This window comes from Enoplosus armatus, chromosome 5 (genome assembly GCF_043641665.1).
Source record: "Enoplosus armatus isolate fEnoArm2 chromosome 5, fEnoArm2.hap1, whole genome shotgun sequence".
NCBI lineage: Eukaryota > Metazoa > Chordata > Actinopteri > Centrarchiformes > Enoplosidae > Enoplosus > Enoplosus armatus.
Window position 1 is genome coordinate 17644202 of NC_092184.1, and position 24690 is coordinate 17668891.

At 39.9% G+C, this 24690-nt stretch overlaps 1 protein-coding gene and 3 non-coding genes across 4 annotated transcripts in view; 3 read left to right on the forward strand and 1 right to left on the reverse strand.

Moving 5' to 3' along the window:
* Positions 1-24690, reverse strand: part of dync2h1 (dynein cytoplasmic 2 heavy chain 1) — a 102157-nt gene that overhangs the window by 27880 nt on the left and 49587 nt on the right. Inside the window, exons 69-80 of the mRNA XM_070905187.1 lie at positions 24301-24424; positions 23012-23175; positions 22459-22578; positions 20879-21013; positions 19410-19553; positions 16253-16342; positions 11918-11983; positions 11627-11809; positions 11209-11340; positions 10460-10532; positions 3964-4124; positions 2815-2940 (exon numbers count right to left, since the gene is read on the reverse strand). Of these exons, the coding sequence (XP_070761288.1) occupies positions 2815-2940; positions 3964-4124; positions 10460-10532; positions 11209-11340; positions 11627-11809; positions 11918-11983; positions 16253-16342; positions 19410-19553; positions 20879-21013; positions 22459-22578; positions 23012-23175; positions 24301-24424 (1518 nt within the window). The remainder of the gene's footprint in view (positions 1-2814; positions 2941-3963; positions 4125-10459; positions 10533-11208; positions 11341-11626; positions 11810-11917; positions 11984-16252; positions 16343-19409; positions 19554-20878; positions 21014-22458; positions 22579-23011; positions 23176-24300; positions 24425-24690) is intronic.
* Positions 6032-6104, forward strand: trnam-cau (transfer RNA methionine (anticodon CAU)). Its single transcript has one exon. It is a non-coding gene; the product is annotated as a tRNA-Met (tRNA).
* On the forward strand, positions 7495-7567 carry trnam-cau (transfer RNA methionine (anticodon CAU)). Its single transcript has one exon. It is a non-coding gene; the product is annotated as a tRNA-Met (tRNA).
* trnam-cau (transfer RNA methionine (anticodon CAU)) lies at positions 8262-8334 on the forward strand. Its single transcript has one exon. It is a non-coding gene; the product is annotated as a tRNA-Met (tRNA).

A 24690-nucleotide genomic window follows, 5' to 3' on the forward strand; every position in this document is an offset into this window, starting at 1 on the left:
TTTAATCTCTTCATTTGAATTTAATTTAAGTGTAAATGTAACTAAACCCCCACTCAAAACAAAAGTTCAACCTTTATTTATACAGTGTTGTCCAATGACAGCTGTTAAGTCTTTTGCATGGGTATCCTGTGTGTATAGGAAAATAAATACTATATACTAAACAAATAAAACATATTTCCTCTTTTCCTCTCTTCTTTTTTTCCATGTAGTCCTTTCTCCATTAGAATCATTGCACGGTGAGAAATTCTCCACAATGACAAACCATTCCCCTCACTTCTATATATTGTCCTCTCTCTCTTTCCTTCTGCATCTCTTCTTTTAACTGTCTCCATCGCTGTCTCTTCATCTCAATTTCCAGATTTCTTTCTCTCACTTCTCTTCTTACATTCCTTCCCCCTCTCTTTCTATGTTTCTCAAAGACTTGCGGTTAAAAATAGCATGCTGGCACCTTAGGGTCTTGTGTCATCTGATTGGGCACTCGCACATAAGCACAAGCACACACACACACACACACACACACACACACACATTGACAACTGTAATCAATGTGTTTCTGCATCATTTGGAACCTAATTCATTCTCATGGAAGAACACATGATCACAGAAAATCAAAGAACACAGAAACTGACATCCCTTGAAGAAAACTCCTGTCTCTCAATGTGTGTGTGTGTGTGTGTCTGTCTGATGTGTTGTCAACCAGAATTCGACTGGAACAAATGACAGCATTTCATTTATTTATTGTAATACAAAACTCAGCATGAAAATATATGTCATTATTTAACGTTATTATCATTGGCAGACAGAGAGACATTTAGGAGTGGGTGATGTGAAAAATGAGAGACAGAAAACAGTGCAAGTGGAAGAATACAAGTAGACAGGGATGAGAGGACATCTGCACTGCCAACTTCAATTATGAACACTGACCGCTCTCTACTTCTCTGCCTCTCTTCCCTCCTTTCTCCTCTCTCTAACTGACCATCTGGTTTAGTGAAGGAGGGAAGGACTGGAGAGGCAGATAGCAAAAGGAAGCCGAAAAACTTAGAAACTACATTGAGAGATACAGTAAGAGTGAGCAGATGGACACAGCTACAGAAACAGAGGCGGATACTAAAACAAAGCCCTCTCTTGGTAGAATTTCCAACTGCCTGCTGAGGCTCAGTTCATCTTTCCCTATTTCCCTTTTTTCACATCCACTGTGTCTTCATTCTTCCTTTCCTATGCTCCCTGCCTCTCTCTCGTTCCCCTTGTTGCATCAGTTTTTCATTTCAAGCTCGACTGCCGAGACCCCGACCTCATCGGCTGCTGGGCAAAGAGCAAGACAAAGAAACAGTGAGAGAAAGAGTGACAGACAGACAGAAAGGGAGTTAAAACTAGTGAGAAGACAGCCGGGACATAGAGGTGGAAACAAATGGAGAAAAACAGGGACAAAAAATGCAAAATGAAATACTAGGAGGAGTGAAAAGAGAGAGGTGAGGAGAGTAGAACGGAGAAGGATAAAGGTAGAAGAGGAGAGCTGTAATAAGCTATGGTTTAAGTCACTACAGGGGCACAGACAACTCTGGACAGGAGGGATCTCTGGCTAACCTCAGGGCACACACATGCACTCACACACAAAAAACACATACACGCTCTCTCACACACACACACACACACACACACACACACACACACACACACACACACACACAGGTGAGGGCGGACACACAGACACAGGCCAATCATTGCCAACAGCTGTGCCTCCCAGTGAGATATGACCTGCTACAGTGATACAGTACTAAACAGAACCGCAGGAAAAGCATGTGGAGACAAATAAACACAAAGAAAGTGAAAGACACATATTAACCCACCAACTGTAACATGAGCACACATACACAATAATAAAATCATACAGGACGAGAAACATGAGCTCTATGGGTGGCACGCACAGATATGCACTTGCTACATGCGATACAAACACACATGTATGCCCAAAGACACACACACGCACACACATAGAAAGGCAGACAAATAAACAAACACACATTGTAAGAAATACTGCCACACACACAACAGCACAGAGACTAATGTGGGCCGACAGGTAGAAAGCAGAATGTGTATGAACAGGCAAAGGACAGAAGGTAATTTTAGATATGGAAATTTGGGCAGCCAGCAGAATGTGTTCTTGTGTTCCTGTGTGTGTGTGTGTGTGTGTAATTGTATAATAACATATTCTAATATTATTATTGTAATATTATAGATAAACACTGACAGGTGGAGTGAAACAAGAAATTACACAGACACTTAAAGCACACAACATCCTTCAGGCTCCCCGTTTTCACTGACCTTTCCACCTAACCCAAACTCTACCCACCTGGCACTGTGGGCTGGAGATGATGTGAAGAAATGCTTGTATCACGGGGCTTAGCCTACAGGACTTATTCCACTGGACTTTTTCCAATGGACTGTTAATTGGATCCTTTTCTTTGACTTACTTTGGAAGTCTTATAATTCAAGTATTAGTTTTGTAATTTGCCTTCTCCCAACCTACGGCTCCTACTGCACACCTGGTTTTCCACAAATGTGGCTGCAGTATAATTTCATTTCAACAGTTAATGCAATACTAGTTAATGCCATGCTACTGTGGACAGACACACATTCACATTCACACATCCAGAATCTCTGTGGGGTAGCAGAGTCTCTCCCTGAGTTGATCAAAAAGGGTCCTTCTCAGGTACTATTATCCAATAATTACTCATAGCAGAATATTATCCCCACCCCCTGTCAACCAAAAAGTCTTACTACACACAAATACTCACACACACACAAATTACCTACTTTTTCAAGGAGGGGTAGCCATGTAGTGACAAGGTGAAGGTTTTTCAGGCAAAGCCATTCTCCATTTCGGGAACATTCTCTGAGCGTAGCTAAGGCCACATCAGCCTGTCCCTGACCCATAGAGATCTAGACAGACAAAAAGAGTTGGGGAGGTAGGAGGGGGAGAGAAACAGAGGCAGGGGGATGGAAAATTGGATTCTACATTGTAATTTCTCAGAAGTTAGAGGTAGATAATCTGATTCAATATTTTAATTCATCTCACTCCTCAGTGGAAGAAACTATCAAATACTTTTCAAAGTGAGATTCCCATTGTGATTTCTATCAATAGAGTTCCCACATAGAGGCCAGTAACTCAAAACTAATCTGATTTATATTAATATGTAACTGTATATGGCTTATAGTAATGTTATATGCAGCACCCGTATGAGCGAAATGCAGTGTGTACATCTTAAGTGCCCCATATATAGGTTCACTTTTATGTATATAGCTTATAGTATTGTACATTAACTGTCTGAATATTCTTGGATAAAACACATATTAGCTATATGGTCAAATAAATTTGAGCTCTAAAACTGTGAGCTGACTGGAAAAAATTCAATATTAATCTATATACAAAAGGTCTTGTCACAGTCACACAACTGACGGATAAGCCAAACTGTAACATGTTCCTTCAAACTGTGATGAATGATGCTTTTTGAAGAGAGTAGAGTTCTATGGCACGGGGGCATAGGCTACCGTATATCAGACATTGACAACCCATACAACACTTGTTAAGATAAATTTTATGTGGGTTCTGGTGTCTTCGGGGGATTTGTTAATAATTACAAAAAGATAAAAATAATACCAGTATTGTTCTTGCATAGCTGTATTAACCACATATTGAATAACAGCAGGTGTGTAGGAGTGTCTTGCAAGGGCTGTTTGGAAATGTATTACAACTGATGAACTTTACTGGAAGAACATTATCAAGAGCTGTGCTTCAAAACTGTGTTTCAATACAACATTCAACAAGCTGTATCACTCTCATTTTCCCCATTTAGGTGCACAATAGACTATTCTGTAGATCTGATCTTGATATTCTGTTGAAAGAGTCCCCTTGCAGTTGCTAATCTGCTAATTTTTTCCCCATTTAATCCTGTTATTCTCTACCTCATGATAGTTGTCCCTGCCCACGGTTTCAGCTGCTAGTTCTGCAAGCTCCTGGGACGGGTCTGCCCCTGGAGAGATGATGATCAACACTGGCTCCCATTCCAATGTCTCAGTGTAGAGACGCCGCAGGTTCAGAGGTGGGGGGGAGAGCTCTTTCATACCTGCAGAGAGGAGGAAAAGGAGAAAGGAAGATAATTATGTGTGTGTTGCAACATTTCATTTAAAGTTGATATGCCAGTCAAAGTCAAAGTGATTGGATATACGGCACAGAGAGGGTACACCAGGAGGGGTCAAAGAGAAGGCAAAAAAGAAAGCAGGAAAAAAGAAGTGGAGGTAAATGCTAAATGTAAGTAGCAGCAAAGGGGCAGTGCCCAAAGGGTCATGATGGGGAAGGGAGGTTAGGGAAAAGAAAAAAAAAGTAGAAGAAGAGGCAGAGCAGAAGGGAGGTGATGATGGAGAAAGGTAAAGAGGGCATAAGAGGAATACACTGAGAGAGACGGAGTGAGAGAGATTAGAAAGGAGATGTGCTATGCATACTGAGTGCTAGGTATGCAGCAGTATGCACCACACATAGCAGAAGAATACCTTGTCAGCCCCCTGGTGTTAAGAAGCCAGGCTCTTTGTGTAAATGTGTGTGTGTCTGCATGTGTGCGTTTCCTCACTGAGCATTAGGCTCTAATCCTGCTGTAATATATTGAATTGCGAATCAGATATGATTTAATAGTGACACACAAGCAGTGATACAGGCACATACAGTGTGAGTGGCTGTGTTAGAAATTCCGCTGTGACGTTATTCACACATGTATCAGCCAATATCTCTTTCAGACACACACACGCATACGTACGTACACACACACAGTGCTGTCTCTTCTGGTTGAGACAACTGCCCCAGCCTGAACCTTTTTTTGGTGTCTGCTGCCAAGTGCAATCTGCTGCAGCCAAGTACACATACATGCATGCGCACAAGGTCTTGGTAGAGAACATCTCAGAGCGACCTTTTGCTGCATCACCATGGCAACACTAAGAAAAACAGTCATCTGACCACATGGCTTGTGATGTCTGACTGCAAAAAGGGGAGCATTTACAGAACGTGAGCGTGCACAAATACATACACAACTACCTTTTGACATGGGCAGGTAATCAGTATTCGTGCAGCAGACCCGCATCCTCTGTCAGTGAATAGCAAAGTTCACCATGGCTTTTATGACACACAATCAGGTCAAAGAGGGGCCTTGAAAAAGACAGTGCCACAGTCTCCCTATGGTTCAAACACTGATTAGTGGAGGAAACGCTGAATGGCTAAGAATTAATGAGCAGACACTTACAGTAGTCACACAAAGGCATTCAGGTTTTTCTATTAATATCTTATTGTCTTAAAATCACTGTAATTGATGGGATAGATTGATTATTTAAACGAAAAAAGGGTGTCTTCTTGGCTGTATGATTATTGATAAGCCTAAGAATGATAAGAGAAAGGAATGTTTTTATGTGTATGTGAAAGAGGGTTTGTATTTTTGAGAAGCAAAGTGAGCAAGCCAGTGAGTGAGCACAAGTGTGTGCGTGTGTGTGCGGTTGTGCGGTTGTGTTCACCCAGGCATGCCTGTGTGCGTGAGCAGTGCCCAGGCCTGGACTGGAGGGATTGAGTGAGATTAGCTGTAAGAGGATTACAGACCATGCCTCATTAGCATACTGATTTACAGCCAAAAACACATACACATACACACAAAAACGTCTTCTCTCCTGTTTTTTTTTTTTTTTTTATCTGTCTGTCTCCCTCTCCCTCTCATTCAGACACACACTCTCACCCACATCACGCACTTGTATACACACTACACCTTCGTCAATGGGTTCACTTGGCATTCAAGGAGTATGAGGACTATCTCTTTATCAGGATGGAGCAATTGTAGCTGCCCACAGACAAACAAGAAGAGACAATGGAAACACAGACACATACTTTTAAAGAACAAACTCAGGAGAACAGATAGCTACATACAGACATACAAACAAGGGTTGACGTGTCATCCTGAATGGTTATTCTTTAACTCTTCCTGTAGTACACCTCTATACAGCCTCGTTGGCGCAGTAGGCAGCGCGTCAGTCTCATAATCTGAAGGTCGTGAGTTCGAGCCTCACACGGGGCAGAGTTTTAAGAAAATCATATAGAATGATGCTCACAAACTCAGTTGCGCACTCATAATTCACAACTTCAACTATGGAGAGATTAACTGATGGAAACACCTAAATGCAGATATGCACAAGGCATACACAAAAACTGGAAAGTCATCCTCAATGAGTCAGTCTTATTATTAGTACTCTGGAACAGCTGCACAACAGCTGACAATGAGATTCAGTCAATAAAGCTTTTGCTATCAGTAGGAAGCAAGGCAGTCAGAGTACTGTGGCTCACCAAAGTCCCCTCTCTGTCTCTCTTTGCGACCACTCATTTTCCGTTCTGGGGCTCTTGAATGTCCTCTTAACAACATTTGTGAAACTACTTGAGAGTTGAGAAAAATACTACACTAAAATTGCAGCCCATCATTTTCAAAAAACATGGGTGATTTTGTTTTAAGAAAACAAGATAAGCTATAGTAAGGGTTATATCTCTACTTTACTAGGTTTTGTTGGTGGGGTTGGCAGCATCTCAGTTGAATGATCTGAAGGTCGTGAGTTCAAGCCTCACACGTGGCAGCTCTTTAAGTCAAATCACAAAACACGAAAAGGAGATACACTACGCAGCTTCAATGGAGTTCAGGGTACATATGCAGAAATAATCTCAATAATATCATATCAATGACATTCTTAGTTTACTGTCGTAAAATGTACCAGAAACTAATCTAATAATTACAGAATTAGAAACTAATAATACAGAACCATACAGAATGGATCCTAAATTAAGGAGGAGGGGGGATGGCCTTGCCAGCCTCTTTGACCCAGAGGATGCCAAGAAAACTAATGGGGAGAAAAGGCCATGGGCCCGAGCCCGTACCATACTGCAATGGATCGCCGGTTGAATATAAACGCCTCTGTGCAATCTCAAAGCTCACGCGACATCTACGGAGGCCTACTCGCCTCCCCACATGCAAATGTTCCCCCGTCACTATTTCATACCCCTTCACTATTTTACAAGGGCACTGTCGCTGCATCCAGAGCTTAGTGCTTCCCAAGACGATTGTGATTGGTTTAAAGAAAAACAAACAATCCAGAGCATTTTTTTACCCCTATCCCAGAACGACAATGGGTTGAGCCAGACCTGTCTCCACAGTGTGGACAGAGGTCTATGCGAGCCTACCTTGAGTGTGACCGTGAACAGTCCACTGTTAAGCTAACATAGATGAGAAGTTCCAAAATGTTTGGAACAAAGTTTCGTGTTAAGATTGTTAAGATCAATGGTTGCTTCATTATAGGTTGTGCATCTGTGATTGTCTTACAGCTGCTCTTAGTTTAGCATCACTCTTGCCAGAGCGAGTCACATTAGTCCACGTATGCTGTGGCCTGTGACAACTCCTATGAATGACACACAACACATTTCTGGCCTCGTTGGCGCAGTAGGCAGCGCGTCAGTCTCATAATCTGAAGGTCGTGAGTTCAAGCCTCACACGGGGCAGATGTTTTAAAATCTGGTGATAATATATCACAATGGGGGGAGTGACATGGTGTATATGCTGTTGAAAGTAGAGTGCCAGTCGGTTTGCATGAAAATCCATTTCCAATCAATCTATCAAAAACATACAACTATATTGACAGTCAAGTGAGGGCTTCTTTTGTAAACTAATCTTAGTAAACTAGTTTTGGTTGTAGTTTCAAACATTGAGTAATTTTAGTTTCAAACATAAAATGACTCAATATCACTGGATGTGTAATTTCTCCCCTGGGATCAATAAAGTCTTTCTGATTCTGACCACTGTTCCAAACAGTCTACGAAAGACATACAGCTGTTACTGACAAAGTGTCACTCCTGTTCATCTTTGTTTGTTTAACGCTATCCAACATAAATCTCTGACACCATACCTCACACTCATCCATGCGCACACATTCACCACTAACTAAACTCCTCTGGTGCATGAAGATGTCCTTCAGCTGCTCTGCCTCAACTCCCGATGATTAGCGGAGTTTCCTGATTGACAGCTTTGTGTTTTTTTAAAGTAACCACTAACTGTAGCTGGTGTTAGTTCAGTTAGCCAGTCATTTCTTTGTTATAGCTATATTCTTAGTCGTGTGTGTCCTTCAACCTTCGCTCTTTTGGTAAAAGTCATGTCAGTCCACATTGCAATTGATGAATCACATAAGCACTTTTTCAGGCCTCGTTGGCGCAGTAGGCAGCGCGTCAGTCTCATAATCTGAAGGTCGTGAGTTCGAGCCTCACACGGGGCAGATGTTTTAAAATCAAATGACAATGGTGACATAGTATATGTACTGTTAAAAGTAGGGCCGCAGTAGGTTTGCATGAAATTCCATTTCCTATCAAAGACAGTCAAGTGAAGACACTTACAAATGAAATGAATTTGGTTGTAGTTTCAAACATAAAATGACTCAATATCGCTGGACCACTGTTATCCGATGACATCACAAACTCATACAGGTTTACTTTACTGTCAAAAACCATTGAAACAGCACAATGTAAATTATATTTTAGGGTGGGTTTTCTCATTAAAATAAAGAATGTTTGGCCTTGAATTATTGTTTATTCATTAATGAATATTCATATGACAAAGATGCTGACGTCCAAAGCACATAGATTTCCCCAAGGTTAGCACATCCAGTAAGGCTTTTTAAAATGCATATGTGTATTTGGTATACTGTATGACTGACAAAGGCAGTTGCAGGACCAGAAAGTAATGGAAATAAAGAGTCCTGGCCTTGTGTTCAAATACGCAACTGAACAGACGAAAACTGAAACCTTAAGTTATGTTAAATGCTGTTATGTAAGCTGTTATAAAGGTCGATATTAACCTTTACAACAGTATGTTAGGAAGGCCACTTAATATTTTGAATGAGATGTTCAGAAAGGCAGACATTTACCTACCATTTGGGAAACCCAGAATTTGCTAAGCAAGGAAAGCTTCATAATGATCAACTGGGGTTGTGTGTTGTAAATGTGTTTCACATGGTTTTATTTCGTATGTTTTATAAATCTAATCAGAGTAACAGCTTATAAGAATTTTGTTTTGTCTTGTTTTAACTCGCAAGCTTAAGTGTCTGGAAAATTACTTTAGGCATTAGTGATTAACTGGATCGTGAAAAGCTCAAAAAATGGCCAAAAGCACACGCACACACAAATGCTGACATATTGACGGACAGTTGAATGTACACACACAAGAGGCAATGCTACACAGCTAACACAGGCAGAACCGATACACCTAAAAGACATCAGAAGTCAATTAGCATGTCTTGTCACACAGCACACACTACTGAAAATGTGTTTTATACACATATTAATACCTGCATATTCGTTTCACCTGACACCAATTAGCAGATAATGCAGTAAGAAGCCAACACACCATTAGGATTATCTGGACTGAATGAATGAGCTCATTAAACACAATAAACTAACCACTCCCTAGCAATACCATAACTGTGTGTGTGTGTGTGTGTGTGTGTGTGTGTGTGTGTGTGTGTGTGTGTGTTTGGTTGAGCAAGTGCATGCTTGTATGTGTGTGTTTTTGTCAGTGTCGGAGAAAGACAATGAGAAAAGACAACAGACAGAGAGAAGTGTGTGTGAGTGTGTGTGTGTGTGTGTGTGTGTGTGTGTGTGCATATGTGGGATTTCTCTCAATGATAGTGTCATTCTCACAGTGATGAAAGACACATAAAGAAGAATGATGGAGAGGACTATCATGAAAAAAAAAAAATCACACCATTGATGACTGAAGTAGTAATCCAGAATAAAAGCCTTGTCTGAGAATATTTTATAGAAAGCATATTTCTATATAGCAAAATGAGGGAGGAAGTAAAAGGGGTAAAGGAGGATCTAGTCATTCATGATGTTTACAGCTCATTATTCAGAACCATCACAGTCAAAGTCAGAGCGGGAAAGATTTACTGAGCCTTTTCACCAGAACAAACACTGCGCATCATACTTGTCTTGCTTTGTACAAAACACAGCTTCAGTTTATCATTTCAGCCAACATATTGTTCTGCAATACACTTTAAAAGGTGGCCATAAGAAGTGATACATGTATATTCATTAATGTCATTTTTAGGGTGTTGGTCTGACCAAGTGAGAGCAAATAAGGAAAGAAGAGAAACCTTGTAAAATATCAATAAAGATGAGACCCATTTGCAGAGTGGTTAGGTGCCTAGGGGGTGGAATGAATATTTTGTGAATGTGATTTGTTTTTTTTGTAGTGTGAAATTGTGAATTGTGAATAATAAATGTTTTTTTTATGTGCATTGTGGTCCACCACAGTAGAACAGTACTGAGCTTAACTCCAGCCCACTTAGGCAACATTGATTGAAAAAATAAAAAAAATGAAAAGCCCTAATATGAAACACTTACCCAGGGCCTGGGTGGCAAATGCTGCCATGGCACTCTGCAGTCTGTCTGGTCTGACTGCCTGAACCAATAACAGCTGGGGAGACCAAAGAGAAAAAGATAAATTGAGGAAGGAAGAAACAACAGGTACCCATTAAAATGTGTTAGACAGAAGGTCAATCCTTCTCGCATCAAACGAAAATGTTATACATCCAAAAAGTCAGCTTTCTTTTTCTTTTTTTTCTTTTTTTTACATTTTGTCAGAAAAAAGTAACAATAGGTTTAATGGGCTGTCCTTACAGCCACCACAGTAATACCTAGAAAGGATTTAGAGAGCGCACACCTCTGCCAAGGCTGCTCTGTCCTCTAAATGTGTTATGGGAAAATTATTTAAATAAGATTAGTGATAAACAATATCACTCAACTAAATCCTGTTTGATAATTTTACCAAATATTATTATTATTTAAGAAAATGGTGTGGCATATGAAAAAGAAAATGTGAGTGAGCCAAAATGAAATGCATGGATGCGCTATCTGCAGTAAAGCCTCATCAGTTTTTCTCTGACCCATGAACTAACTTTACCATGGATTTTACTGAAATCTGCTAACTGACCGAGAAACAATCAAACTAATTGAGCTTAAAATAAGTTCTTGGCAGAGGTAACAAATACATAAAGTGTTTTAAGTGTGTGTACATTTTGATATGCTCGGTAAATAATGATTAGTTGTTCCATTTGGGTGATGAAATGACTGGTTTTTGATTGAAAGCTGACCTGCTGGAAGGGAGTAATCTTCTTGGCAATGGAGGATGGGATTTCCTGTTCACACTGCGAGCTCTGCGAGAAGGACAGCCAAAGGTCTGAGTCACTCAAACACAGGGACTGGTAGAGGGCTGGGAATGTAGCCTGTGACAGAGGGATGGTTAAAGTTAAAAGGGTGAAAGACAGGTCAAGAAATAATGTTAAGCACAGTGAGACTGCTTGACTGGCATTCTATTTAAATCGCATTTAGTTATTAGTTTTGATGTCTATTGGTTGGAGAAAATATCCAAAAGTCAAAATAATAGTTTACATTATAAAGCATTATTCTGTATTGTTGCACTTTTGTTACACATATCATATGCAGAGCACAGTGTAATAATGTACATGTTTTGTGTTGAGTGTGTTTGTTTGTGTATATCATTGTGCTTACTTTAAAAATGGCCACTGCTCCCTGCCTCTCCTGATCAATCCAAGAAGGGAACTCCTGTCGAGAGAGGGGTAAGTTAAAGAAAGATATAGTACAGTGTTTTGCTGCTCTCAGAAATAAACCCTGCACACTTACCTCTTTCTTAAACATTTCTCCTACGATGGATCCAGTGAAGACATCCCATTCCTACAGCAAAGAGTAGTGTTAACATTTGGTCGGTCCAAAGCTGAAAGATCTACTGAAGTCAGGATGACATCCTAAAAATGCAGATACTAAATCTACAAAGATACTCACACTCTCCTGGAAGAGTTCAGGGTACATGCCTTTCACAAAGTGCATTGCAAACATCAACTGGTCAGCCTGAGACAGAGAGAAGGACGGAGAGAGAGAGATTGATACACAGATGGAATATGTCACATAAGAGTTCATGCTATTTTGCCCTGCTCTGTTTAACTACAAACAAAGAAAGTCATGGTAGAGCACAAAATGTTACCATCTCTTCCAGACCGAGGGCAAACACACTCATATTCCCATTGCATGACATGCAGCTCAGCCTGCCAAACTAAAGGGCTTGCAAAGGGCTGCTACATACTGACAAAAGAGCCCCAGGGACTTCAAGAACTACACTGGCTGTTGTATCAACCCAACACACACTCTCTCTCTCTCTCTTTGTGCCTGTCTCTCTTTATTTCTCATCTGCTGGTGGAGTTTGGGAGAGGTAACAGAAACAGCAACTAATCAAGATGCCTATCCCACTGCCACCCACAGAGAGAAACAGAAAAACAGTGACCAAGAGACTCAGTTGGATGCAGTAAATATGGCAGAAAGAGAAACAGAGAGAATGCAGTAAGAAAGAATACAGAAAGCAAATATTCACACATTTACATACACGCACATACAGCAATGTATACACATGCATGCATGCACACACACACACACACACACACACACACACACACACACACACACACACACACACACACACACACACACACACACACACACACCAAATGGATGATGCGGGAAGGCCTTGTTCAATGATTAATTTTTTTCTACACAACTTTAAACCCTCTGCTTATGCCAAAGCTTTCTTTTTATCTTAACAAACTCATAAATAAGAAAAACCTGTAAACAATCAAATACATGCTGTACAAGATTTTAAAGCCTGACCGAAAGACAGATATTACTCACCAGCTGCATGTAAACTCAAGTTTTACAGTAACCACGATACTGCAGCACAGCTAGCTAAAAATGAGGAACAATATACTTTTCCTTACATACCTGACTTTTTAAATTAACCTCTGTGGTGTAAATGGCCTCCAAAAATAATTATATTAATGTCTTTTATGTGTCTGCAGTTACAGTACGATTATTTTTGCTCCAAATAGTAATAATACCGCAATACTTATTCACTTAATGACAGACAGTACCCCTAATAACATTCACATTTAAATACAGCCACACCGCTTCTGTGCTGGTCATGTAGAGTGTATTTATGAAAATCTCATTTTATGCACTTAACAACTGATGGGCAAGGACAACCAAATTAGAAGAAGCATGCAATTCAGTAATACTTCTCAATGTTGTGTTTTGTACTGTGGCAATAAGACAAATGACTTTGTCAATCTAATCAGTTTGTTTATTCACAGTAGCTGCTATCACTGCTACGGGATGTTGGCATTGTTGCTGAAAAATCAGGTACATGAAGAAAACCTCTTTTGCAACCACAGTGGCTATAATCATTCAGATGCTTGCTGAATATTTACTGAATTGCAGCATTATTGTATGAGATTACAACATGTTAGTCAAGTAGACAGCACTGCAAAGGGCACCAGCATCTAATGATCAAATTAGATGACTTGTACTCCTGGTGGTCTTTTACAACCACCTTAAAGAGCATCTTAAACTATGTACTACTAGCAAGAACACTAGAGTAATACTTGAGGAATAGTGCTATAGTGCAATTTGCAAATGAAATCCAAGCTTGTACCTCCTGTGTTCAATCTACGTTTCCAAACACAGGACCAAGCCACGTGGGACCCTTTAACACCAAACCGCACGACCCACAATATTCCTGTGTCAAGCTGTTTATCACAAGATCCGAGCATGCAACATGGGTCAGGTAGTGTGTCAGTGTCCACACCCACAGACTGACACACAATATCTTTTCAATGTATTTCCCTAGTTTTTTAATTTCCCTCCCAGCAGTGGCTCAGCTCGATGTGTTTTGATCTTACAACCTATGCTTAGTTGTGATAAAGGTTTAAGACTATAACGGAGTGTGAGAGAACTGTGTAACAAAATAAAAGTAGCTTCTAATGGCTTCATATTATTCGGTGGTAGGCATCTAGGCACATGCAAGAACTGAGTTTTTAAAAATCTGTTTTTCTTTATAACTGAACAAATAGAAAATAATCCAATATTTTTCTTCCATTTAAAATCCACATCTTCAAAAACCTTCATAGCACATCTCTGCCTGTCACCTGCTATTACACTCTGTACGTTTACCAACAGCTGTAGCACCAGCTTGAGCTGCGGTGAGTCTAACCTTCAGGCTACATTTGGACTAGAACTCTTCACTACCATGCCCTCTTTCCGACCCTCTCCATGGTTCGTCTCTTGATTCGATGTCTGGATGATTTACACCAAGCTGCCAAGTTCAACTCCATCTACTGAAGTGACAGTGGACACAGTTGAACCGAGAGAGCCGAGCAATGTGATATGACTGATCAAAAAAAAGGATAGCACACCCATTTTTTGTGTGTATGTCTGTGTGTTTCTGAGTGTGTGCATATATGTGTCAGAGAGAAATGAAGCAAACAGAGTGCAATGAGGATAAAAGTCTGTGAGTATTTGTGTGAACTGCTGTCATACTGACACTGACAGGACAGGAACCTCAGTAGACAGTACAAATACAAATTTAAATATACTATCCTATCAATTAAGATACTACTAAGCTTAAATTTACATGGGCATGTTCAGGCAGTATAGTTTAGTCGATCAGGACATTTATTTTGAGAAAATGAAAGCTGTTCAAAATATAAAACATCTCATTATAGGTTAAATAACATAAGCTTAACAAGTCTGCATCCATAAAAATAAATAAATAAATGAAAAACAATCTTTGCTCATGAGAGGTTCAACAATCTATATTTGGTGGCGTAATCCTGATTCTTTATCACAGCTTTGATGTGTCAGCCATGCTCAATCAATACCTTATTAAAACTGAATCAGTTTGTGTTTGTAGTGGAATTCAACACAAATACAGAATAGTCTGAGTGCCTATCACTACCATAAAAAATACAAATATTCCAAAAAATATGGGGTGGGTTGTTTATTTTTCCAATTATGTATATATCATGTTGTTTTCTCCTCTCAAATTCTCCGCTTATTTTTTTTATCCCATTTTTTGTCCTCTCTCGCTCATTATCCACCTTTATCTTTTCATTGGACCCCTTCTCCCACCTCTCTCCTCTTCTCCTTGAAGTTATCTCCTTTGTAGCACAGATGGGGGTGTTGACAGGAGCACTGATAATGTAGTCCTATGTTTCCTATCTGCTAATAACTGGACTGCTGCTGTCTATATGTACGTGTGTGTGTGTGCAAGTGTTGATAGCCTATAGACGTGATCAGCAGTTAACAGCCATCCTGGCTCTACCTGAAACTACAGGCAACACACACACACACACACACACACACACACACACAGAAGACAGAGAAATTACATTTACCATTTACTGCCTGATCGATGCAATGATTGCTCTGTTGGTCAATATTCGACACTTCATTACTGCGTTAGTTGCAGAGGTTTGATTGCAGAAGTGTGTAAATGTATGTGTTTATCTGATTGTGCATTGGGTCTAAACAATCAATACGAATACTTCTGTGCTCATTTATATTACTAAATCACAAAGATTTCAGTGCATCTGCTGGAGACAAACCAACCTTGTCACTGTTAAAAAATATAACCTACTACCTTTAGCCTGTCAGCTTCAACTTTGCATTATGTATTATGTATAGGCTGGAAGGCCAGATACAACAAACTGTGATAGTGGGGAGAGGATTGGGGAGTAAAGCAGGAGTATGCAGGAGAAGAAATCCACATGCCATGATAATACTATAATAATAATAGTCTTATATTAGTATCTCTCATAGAATAGAATAAATCTTAATATTTGTTGGAGGCACTTGTTGTATTCCAGTTGTTCAGTCTATATTTCAGTTTAGGCTATGCTATGCCAAATTGCCTATTGAGCCAAAAAAAGTAAATTGTGTTTGTAAGATTAATTAAGTCTACTTTGTTTGCAGAATCAACAGTTAGTGTCAGGCGTGTCAACTGAACACATTGACCTACTTATTGAAAACAACATTAGGTAGCTTGGCAAAGGAATTTCTCTGTAGCTGTGCGTTTGGCTCATGATGAGGGATGTGTTCACGGCCGATTATTGTTTTCAGATCCCATAAAAATGTGGAGGCCTATTTCAAAATATTTTGATCCTATTTTGCAATGCAAACCCATATGACAGTTCACATCACTACCCACTTGTCCCTTATACATATCACCGGAGTGAAGACAGAGATGCTCAAAACCATATTTGTTCTATTTCTGTGTATAAGTGTGTGTATTACCTTGAAAAGCGACCGGCAGACGTACTCATACACCATATTCTTCAAGCTGGTCTCCAAAGCAGAAATCCTGGCTTCGGTATTCTCTGCTTCCTTCAACACACGCACATACACACACATGCACACAATGATAGAGGGGGAAGGACAAAAAGAGAAGGGGCAGTTAAACTGGTGAGACGAGACATGTGGGATATGCTGTAACTAAAGAGATTTTAAAGGTTTTTTTCTCAGCTAAAAAATTATAACATTTAGCAGTGACATTTTTATTCGAAAGTGTTCTCTCTTTCTGTCACATCAGGGTAACCTGAATGTCTCATTCAACAGCCACAGACACACAGACACACATTTAACCTGTATTCTTTTTTCTTGCTTTCATTCTTTTTCTCTCCGACATACAAATTACCACAGAGAGATCAGACTTGAAGCACCAGAGTGTTGACGGAAGTTGGTGTTCCCCTTTAAGTATCTTTAAGGATAGGGTGGGACAGCAGTAAAACTGTCAGAGAATGTATATACAGTATGGAATAGAAACATTAATTAAATACACAAATGTGAGATAGGAAAAGCAAGATACAATAGCAAAACAGAAGAATTAGAGCATGAGAATGAGAGAAATTCCAGATGGATTTCTGTCCTCCTGTTTCTCCTGCCTGAACCTCTGTTCGAGGTTTTCTGCAAGCATGTAGTTCATGTAAACACCTGTGTTTAGTGAGTACAAGTTAGCACTTTGTGTATACAGTGCCTGAGTGTAGACGTTGCTGTGTGTCTGCTAATGTGTTTGTGTGTATGTGTGTGGGCAAATAAGAGTACTGCTCGGTGTGTTATGTCAGACATGAGAGGTTAAAATTCTTTTCCAGATCTCGGGAACCATCTGCGGCTCATGGCAAATTAAACTTGCTCATTCAATACAACAAAGAGCCAAAAGCTATAAAGGGAGGGGGAGTCCATGAATCAATGCAGTATTCTGACCACACTCATTGAATATGTCCACAAGCCCACCTACACACACACACGCAAACATGGAACAGTGGTGACCAGCTGCTGCCTGGTGACATTCTTGGATGACAGCACTGGCTCTAACAACCCACACAGGATTTGGGGAATTAGTTCTCAATCTCTCAACCCAATGTCTGTGTGTGCGTGTGTGTGTGTGTGTGCTCTGATTATCAGACAGTGTTTTGGGCTCAGATGGAGAACAGCAGTGCGATAGACAGTGCATGATGCTATCCAGCTGCACAGGTCAGACTGAGATAAACTTGCTGAAGGAAACTAAAATGAGCTGAAATAAATCAAGCGGACATAAACTAAAATAAAATATCCTAAAATATTCTAATTAAAGTAAATGGAAGTAAGCCTAGTTTATCAAAAATAAATAATAATATATTGTAGAGTAATACCACTACATGATTTTCTGTCTATACCTAAAATAAAGGAATAATAACCATTTTTGCTGTTCCTCTTCATGCACAAGCAAAGAAAAGCCATTCCTTGTATGTGTACGCATACTTGGCCAATAAAGCTGATTCTGAAGATACACTATAAAAGTATGCAACCACGCATGCATCAAACTACACAAAATCAATTTCATGTGTTGTTACATCTTCACATAATGTAAGGATGGCTGCACTTTCACTCATTCATTGGCCTCTCCTCCTCGGCTCAACCACACCAGTAGCTTCCTCTTGGAAGCGTTCTTAAGATCTGGTACTTGGATGCTACGTTTTTATAGAGTCCCGCCCTCACACCCTGCGCACTGTTAATGGCTGGGGGCTACAGGCCCACTGCCCCAAGGTTGATGCCCAGAAACACCCCAAACACAGCAAAATAAGAAAATACAGGCAGAGGGCAGGGTCTCTGTAAATACAGGCACACACACTTCTAGTGGGTCATAAGCAATGATTGAGAGGGATTATTTTGAGAGTTGGTTTTTTTTTAGGAAAACCCTACTCATTCTTCTAGCAGGAGACACCAGGATGAAGATTATGTTGTTATTTGTACTTTAAAAAGTAACCCCACCATCATGGATGAATTTTCTTTTTGTCTAGCCAATCCTCGAAAAAGGACTTGTAAAAGCACACAACTTACAGGGGGTATGTGCTGGACTGTTTCTGGCCTCTGAGCAGTTGTCAGGCAAGAAATAGTCAGGCACATAACCTGTAAAATGGCAAATTGACATTTTTTCGCTTTGGGTTAAGCTAAGGTAGCAAGCTGTAGGCTGCTGCGTTACATTTGACATACAGATATGAAGGTGGTATCAATTTTCTCATCTAACTCTCTGCCAGAAAAGGAATACAAGTATTTCCCCAAACTATTCTTTTAAGCTGCACTTATGTCATTTTATCCATGCACATCCACATGGCCCATTCCACATGATACATCCACCAGATTTAACCACCTTAGCATTAATCAGCTGGCATCACACTAAAACAATGTCTAATTAATTAGAACTATGCAACATTGCATCATTGCCACTATTCTAGATATTCTGTTCATTACTTTCCATTATTTTCAACATGCACAGTTTTACTTTTTTGCTTTACTTTTTACTTGTTTTTTTCTACAGTTTGTCTTATGGATAATATTCCTGCAACTTTTCTCTTGGACTAATACCAAAGCATGGTGGTGATGGTGAAAAAGACCATCCTCCACAATGCTTGGCAACGTTTGCTCCTGGATGTGGGCATGGTCTCATGAGTGAGGTCAATAGTCATCAGCTGTGACATTGTATTTCATCAAATACACTAACAGAAGCACAGTTTACTCTTAAAGCAGATTTTAGGAGGGAAGCATTGCTATTTTAGATAGTTTCCTAAAAATGCAAAGGAGAAAAATTGGCTTTCACAGTTAACAAATACAATGAGGATTTTCTTCTACTGTGGAACTAGGTAAAATATGGTCTCACCCAAGCTTTACTGTGTGACATCAAGTTGTGTTACCCTTTATGCCAAACTGTAATGTGTGTGTACTTTTGAGTGTACGAATTAGTATTTTTTTTTTGTGTATCTATTGAATTATTCATTTATCAGTCTAGTTTTGTGAAGGTGTTCTATTGATGTTGGTTTCGGTTCAAGGGCATATCATTTGGAACAATTTTGCCAGATAAACATGTTGTACTGGATGAAAATGGAAGCGCTGTAAGAGTTGTGTGGCATCCAGTCACCTTCTTGGCTTGAAGAGCCCTTTGGAACAGGCGCAGAAAAGAAGCAAGGCTGAAGCGGTACATGTTGTTGATCTTTGACAGGTCTGTGATGACAAAATACATCTTGCTGGCACTCTCTGCAAGAGGAAGGTAGGCATCCCGCTCCTGGAATAAAAACAAGGAGAAAGAGAAAAGGAGAAAAAGGGGAAGAGAAAGAAACCAAGGAGCAGCAGAAAGAGAACCACAGATGTTTAGAGAATTACAGAAAATACAACAGATGGATGGATGGCAGAGAAAGGGATTTATATGGGGATATATAAGCAGAAACGTAAAATAGAAAATGTTTATTTCAATCAAAATGGAAGGAGAGAAAGAGAGAGAGAAATGATAGACAGCATGAGGTTTGATAAGACAGGATAAGGTGTACACGAGAAAGACAGAAAAAAGGAGATAAATAAATAAAAACAACTGAGAGAAAAGTACAAAAAACCGTTCTGGTGTAACACTGCACCCTAGAGGATGATTATATAATGCATCTACAATATCTCCATGCTTGTGCATCTGTGCAATCTGATGTTTGCAGCAGTTTGTGCAGTGAGAGGCTGTCAGTTTGTTTATCTGTAGACCACTCGAGTGGGCTGAAATGTTTGTGGCTGTTTGTAAAAGATAATACTGCATCATTGTAGATAATAGTCTAAACTTTTCAATTTCAACTAAAGTACTGAGTATAAAATGATGCTTTGTTCCACAAATGACACAAAAGTACAAAAGTGGAGTCATCTTACATTTGCAGACTGGACATAAATGTCATTATACATTCAACACATTTTACGTAATGTGCGTCTTCCTCTATCATATGTCTCCCTCTACCTCAGTCTCTCTGCCTCTCTGCCATCACAGCCCTCAATCTAAATTTTCTCTCTAAATTGCTGCATTCAAATATAAATGGTAAATGGCTGCAATTATATAGCCCTTTTATCCAATTGTATTTACATTTTGCCTCCACACACAAATGGCAGCAAGCTACAATATAAGGTGCTGGACTGACATTCAGTGTTTAGCTGCCCAATGAAGCTTCAACATGTGGACAGGAGGAGCTGGGGATCGAACTCTACTGCTCTACCTCCTGACCCTCTCCCTCTCTCTCTCTCTCTCTTTCTCTCTCCCTCTCTTTCTCTCTCTCTCTCTCTCTCTCCCTCTCTTTCTCTCTCTCTCTATGCTTGCTTATTACACTACAGTAGTCAATGGATTAATACTGATTCTCTTTCCATCCATTCATTTTCTGTAACTGCTTATCCTTTGCAGGGTCGCGGGGGGCTGATTCTCTTTGAAATAGTAAAATTGATCAGATCAGATCAACTGATTGATTGATAAAAGTTGTCACATATATACCTACCTTGTTTTTTCTGAATAATGAATATAACCAAAACAGCTTTTAAAAGTGAATTACACCACATAAATGTGGTGTAGTGAGTGTCTGAGTACAGTACCTGGTCCAGGGATGCCTGCAGCCTGTGTGATTCCAGTAGTGACTCCTGGATCAGGGCACTGCTGGCCTTCGTCTGGTTCAGACTGTCTATCAGCTCCCTGTTCTCCAGAATATTACCCTGAGCTGTAGCCAGAGTCTGACACAGGAAAAAGACAGGTACAAAGAATAGATATGGCAAGGATTAGATGGGGGCAGAAAGGGAGTAACTGATAAGTAAGAGAGAAGGAGAGAAGAGGGGTGGGCAGGTACACAAGAAGTAATAGAGAGTATGTTATGTATCTATAAATTGGCTGAACTCTGTGATCTGATAAAAGTTGCAGGAGCAAGAGCTGTCGTTTTAGAATAGCCTGATGTGGGAGCTTTCATTGAGTGCCATGACTCGCCCACTGCATCCTGTGGAATCTATTCTGTGAAACGCACTGATAAAATGTATTCAAATAAATTCAAATAAAACAGATGAGAAAGCATTGGAGCATGGAAATGTCAAGTCGAATATGCTCCTACAATTCTAGAATAATTACATGTCTAGTACCACTGAAGCACTGACATCCTGCTCTTGGCACTATCTGTGTGTGTGTGTGTGTGTGTGTGTGTGTGTGTGTGTGTGTGTCCAAATTTCCCTTAGACTGTATGAACAAAAAATGATCATTAGGCTGAGTGTCCATGCATCACAATGTCCATCAACTGTGTGTGTGTGTGTGTGTGTGTGTGTGTGTGTGTGTATGTGTGTTTGATTGTGAAAGTATATATGTATTAAGTTCTGTATGGTTTTGCCTGGAAGTACAGGGAGCCCCATTAAGTATTTGGACAGTAAGTATTTTGGCTCCATATATTCCCTCTACCGTGGATGTAAAATAACATGTTGCCAGCCTACAAATTTCAAAGGTTTGAAGTACATGAATAAGTGAAAAGAAATACAATATAAGAAAGTTTGTGATTTTACACCCTACTAGCATTGCTATTCAAATCCTAAGGCTTCTGGAAGATTTAAGAGGACATTTGCAGGGAGACAATTTTGCTATAGTTGTGTTTGCCATCTGTTTTGCAGGTACAAAAGAGACCTAGTTCTCAAACCAGTAATTGGATATGCATTGACAGAACATAAGAATAAAGCTGACAGGCTCTACTTAGATGCATGCAGATGTACCATTACAGGAACATAATGGCCCCAGCTGCATACGTTTTGATTCACCATAAAGCTCTAAAATAGTTTATGATTGTTTAAGGTACAGATTTCCATAAAAGCACTCCTCCACCACCTCATAGACATGGGTTCAAAACCCAACAGCGGTGCTTCCAGCTTGGCTGAGTGCTCAATCAAACAAATCTGGCAGTGTTCGTGGGAGGGAAGCTGGTGACAGATCACATCCTTGTTGCAGCACTAGTAACTGAGAATTCCAAATTAAGAGAAAAGGGAGTTGTACATTTCTATCACTGGGGTATATAATTGTGTTTTTGTAGGTACAAATGGTAGGGGTACTGTAATATATGTAAAACAAGCTCTCTAGTACAAGTACTCCAAAATGTAGAATTCTCCTCTACTTTGTTTTCACAGTGTATGCTGTATGTCTGCATGTGTACCTCTAACAGTGATTCTTCCAGCTGAGCCAGCTGTATCTTCTTGTCCTCTTCTTGTTGTAGTAGTCTTGTTTTTTCAGTCTCCAATTCTGGCTTCTCCTGCTGGATGGTCAAGGCTAGCAGCTAACGCACAGACATGCACACACAAACAAATGGGCAAGTGGACATACAATATGACTAATGAAACACACACAGCATGACTGTATGATTCCAATATGAAAAACATTTGTTCAACATGGATTTTGCTCATGAAGCACTAAGTACTAAATTGAGTCCAGTTCCCGGCTGAAAGACAGAAACTCTGCAGGATATTTGAGGCTATTGTCACAATAGGAGGATACAAAATCTTCACAACATTTTTTCATTCAATTGTATTGTTTTATGTTACAAAACACGACCACAGACGTTGGCCTCACACACCATGGAGTTTAATCAACACTGCTCCAAGACAGTGTCAACAAAAATGAACATAGATTTACAAAGGTACCATTTACTGCTGGGCTATTATAGTAGATTACCTATGTGTTTGTGTTTGAGTATGGGTTACGTAGGTTACCTGTCCTCGCAAGCCCGCCCTTGTAGTAGTGAAGTTGACCTCTGTAACCACGGAAACTGCATCAGGGGGGATGAAGGGGGTGGGATTCCGTGTTGCCATGAAGAGTCGGAAGTCCTCATTGTAATCAATAACCTTGTCTCCGATCTGAACCACATATCTAGGACCTGTGTGTGCACATATGTGTCAAAGTTGGACAGAAAGAAAAAGTCTCTGTTAACAACGTATACTGTATCATACAAGCTTGTAACTGTCCTCAGTGGCCACTATCCTATCTTCACCCTTTTACTTTCTCCTCTACTCTCTGTCTTTTAGATGTCTGCAATGCAGTACTGCCATGCCTTTGTCTCTCCTCTTTTTTTCTATCCTGTTCAACACCACTTTTAAGTGGATAACTTGCCCTTTCTCACACTTTCTCTGCCCCCACTCTTTCTAATTCAGCTCCCAATAGGCAGCCACCTCTCCCTGGATGATTCATAGCCTTATGAATCACCCTCAGTTTTACAGGTATGTTTCCAACCTCTGTTTACAGTACCTCTTTGATTAAAGTAGCTGTTTGCAACAGTGACTGGTATGCAATTATCTAAGCCAAGAAACTAAAATATCACAAGTGAAATCTTAAGGGCAGATTCAAGGACAGCCATGCATGAACATAAGATGTATTTTTGTGGATCTCTTTTTAGAGGATTTCAATGACCAGAGCAGTACAGAGCACACCTGCATGCTGATTTTATATAATAAATATTAATTTCTAATGACTTCAAAGTATTTCAGCTGTCTGAATTCTTCAGTGGCTCAAACAACCACTTGTTCTGAGGATTTTGGATTAGTAAGGTTATACTACATGTAATTACCATCACTACTTACCATGACCATGGAAAGGGTGTTTGAAGTATGTCACCCAGGACATGTTTGGTGTGTGTATGTACTGTATGTGTGTGTAAATCTGACGGCACCAGTGTAAAATAATGGATTTGTATATCATTGGCTCTGTATACTTACAGCTTTCTTCTACAAGCTCACTCATTCTAGAGCGAGAGGAAGAAAGACTAAGTAATTCAGGGTAACGCAATAAATGAGCTCCTACTGAGAAACAACCACCCTGTCTCTGAAGGGTCTATTTCTGCACTTGTGCAAATAATGGAAATTGACACACGAAAAACTGGGCGAGTAGTCAGGTTTTTAGGTGGTGGTTGGTGAGCCCTCTAAATTACGCTCAAAAGAGATCATTGTTATTTTTCCCACCACACCCACTTGTTTTATGGAAATGGTATTTGCGAGTGCATGCGTACCCTGTGCTATGAGGTCCCTCCTCAGCAGTGGGTAGAGCACAGGTTCAACTCCATCCATCTCTTGGATGATAAGGGTTTTCCCAAATCTGACTGCCAGCTCCAGGGATGTCATGAAGTTACTATCCTATAGAGAGCAGGCACACAGACAAAGACTCACACAATTGTGAGAATACCTTGAATTCCAGTATTGGTTGGGTACACTACTTGTATATTCTTTTCATTAAATGTGAATAGACATTGTAGAATGGACAGAGCAGTGATTACAGGGCCTATACAACATAGTAGACACACAGAAAGACAAAGGACATATTAATTATATATATTAATCTTCTTAAGAGCACCATGCCACAAAATCTAAATCACTGCTTTAAGCATGTAATACATAATGAC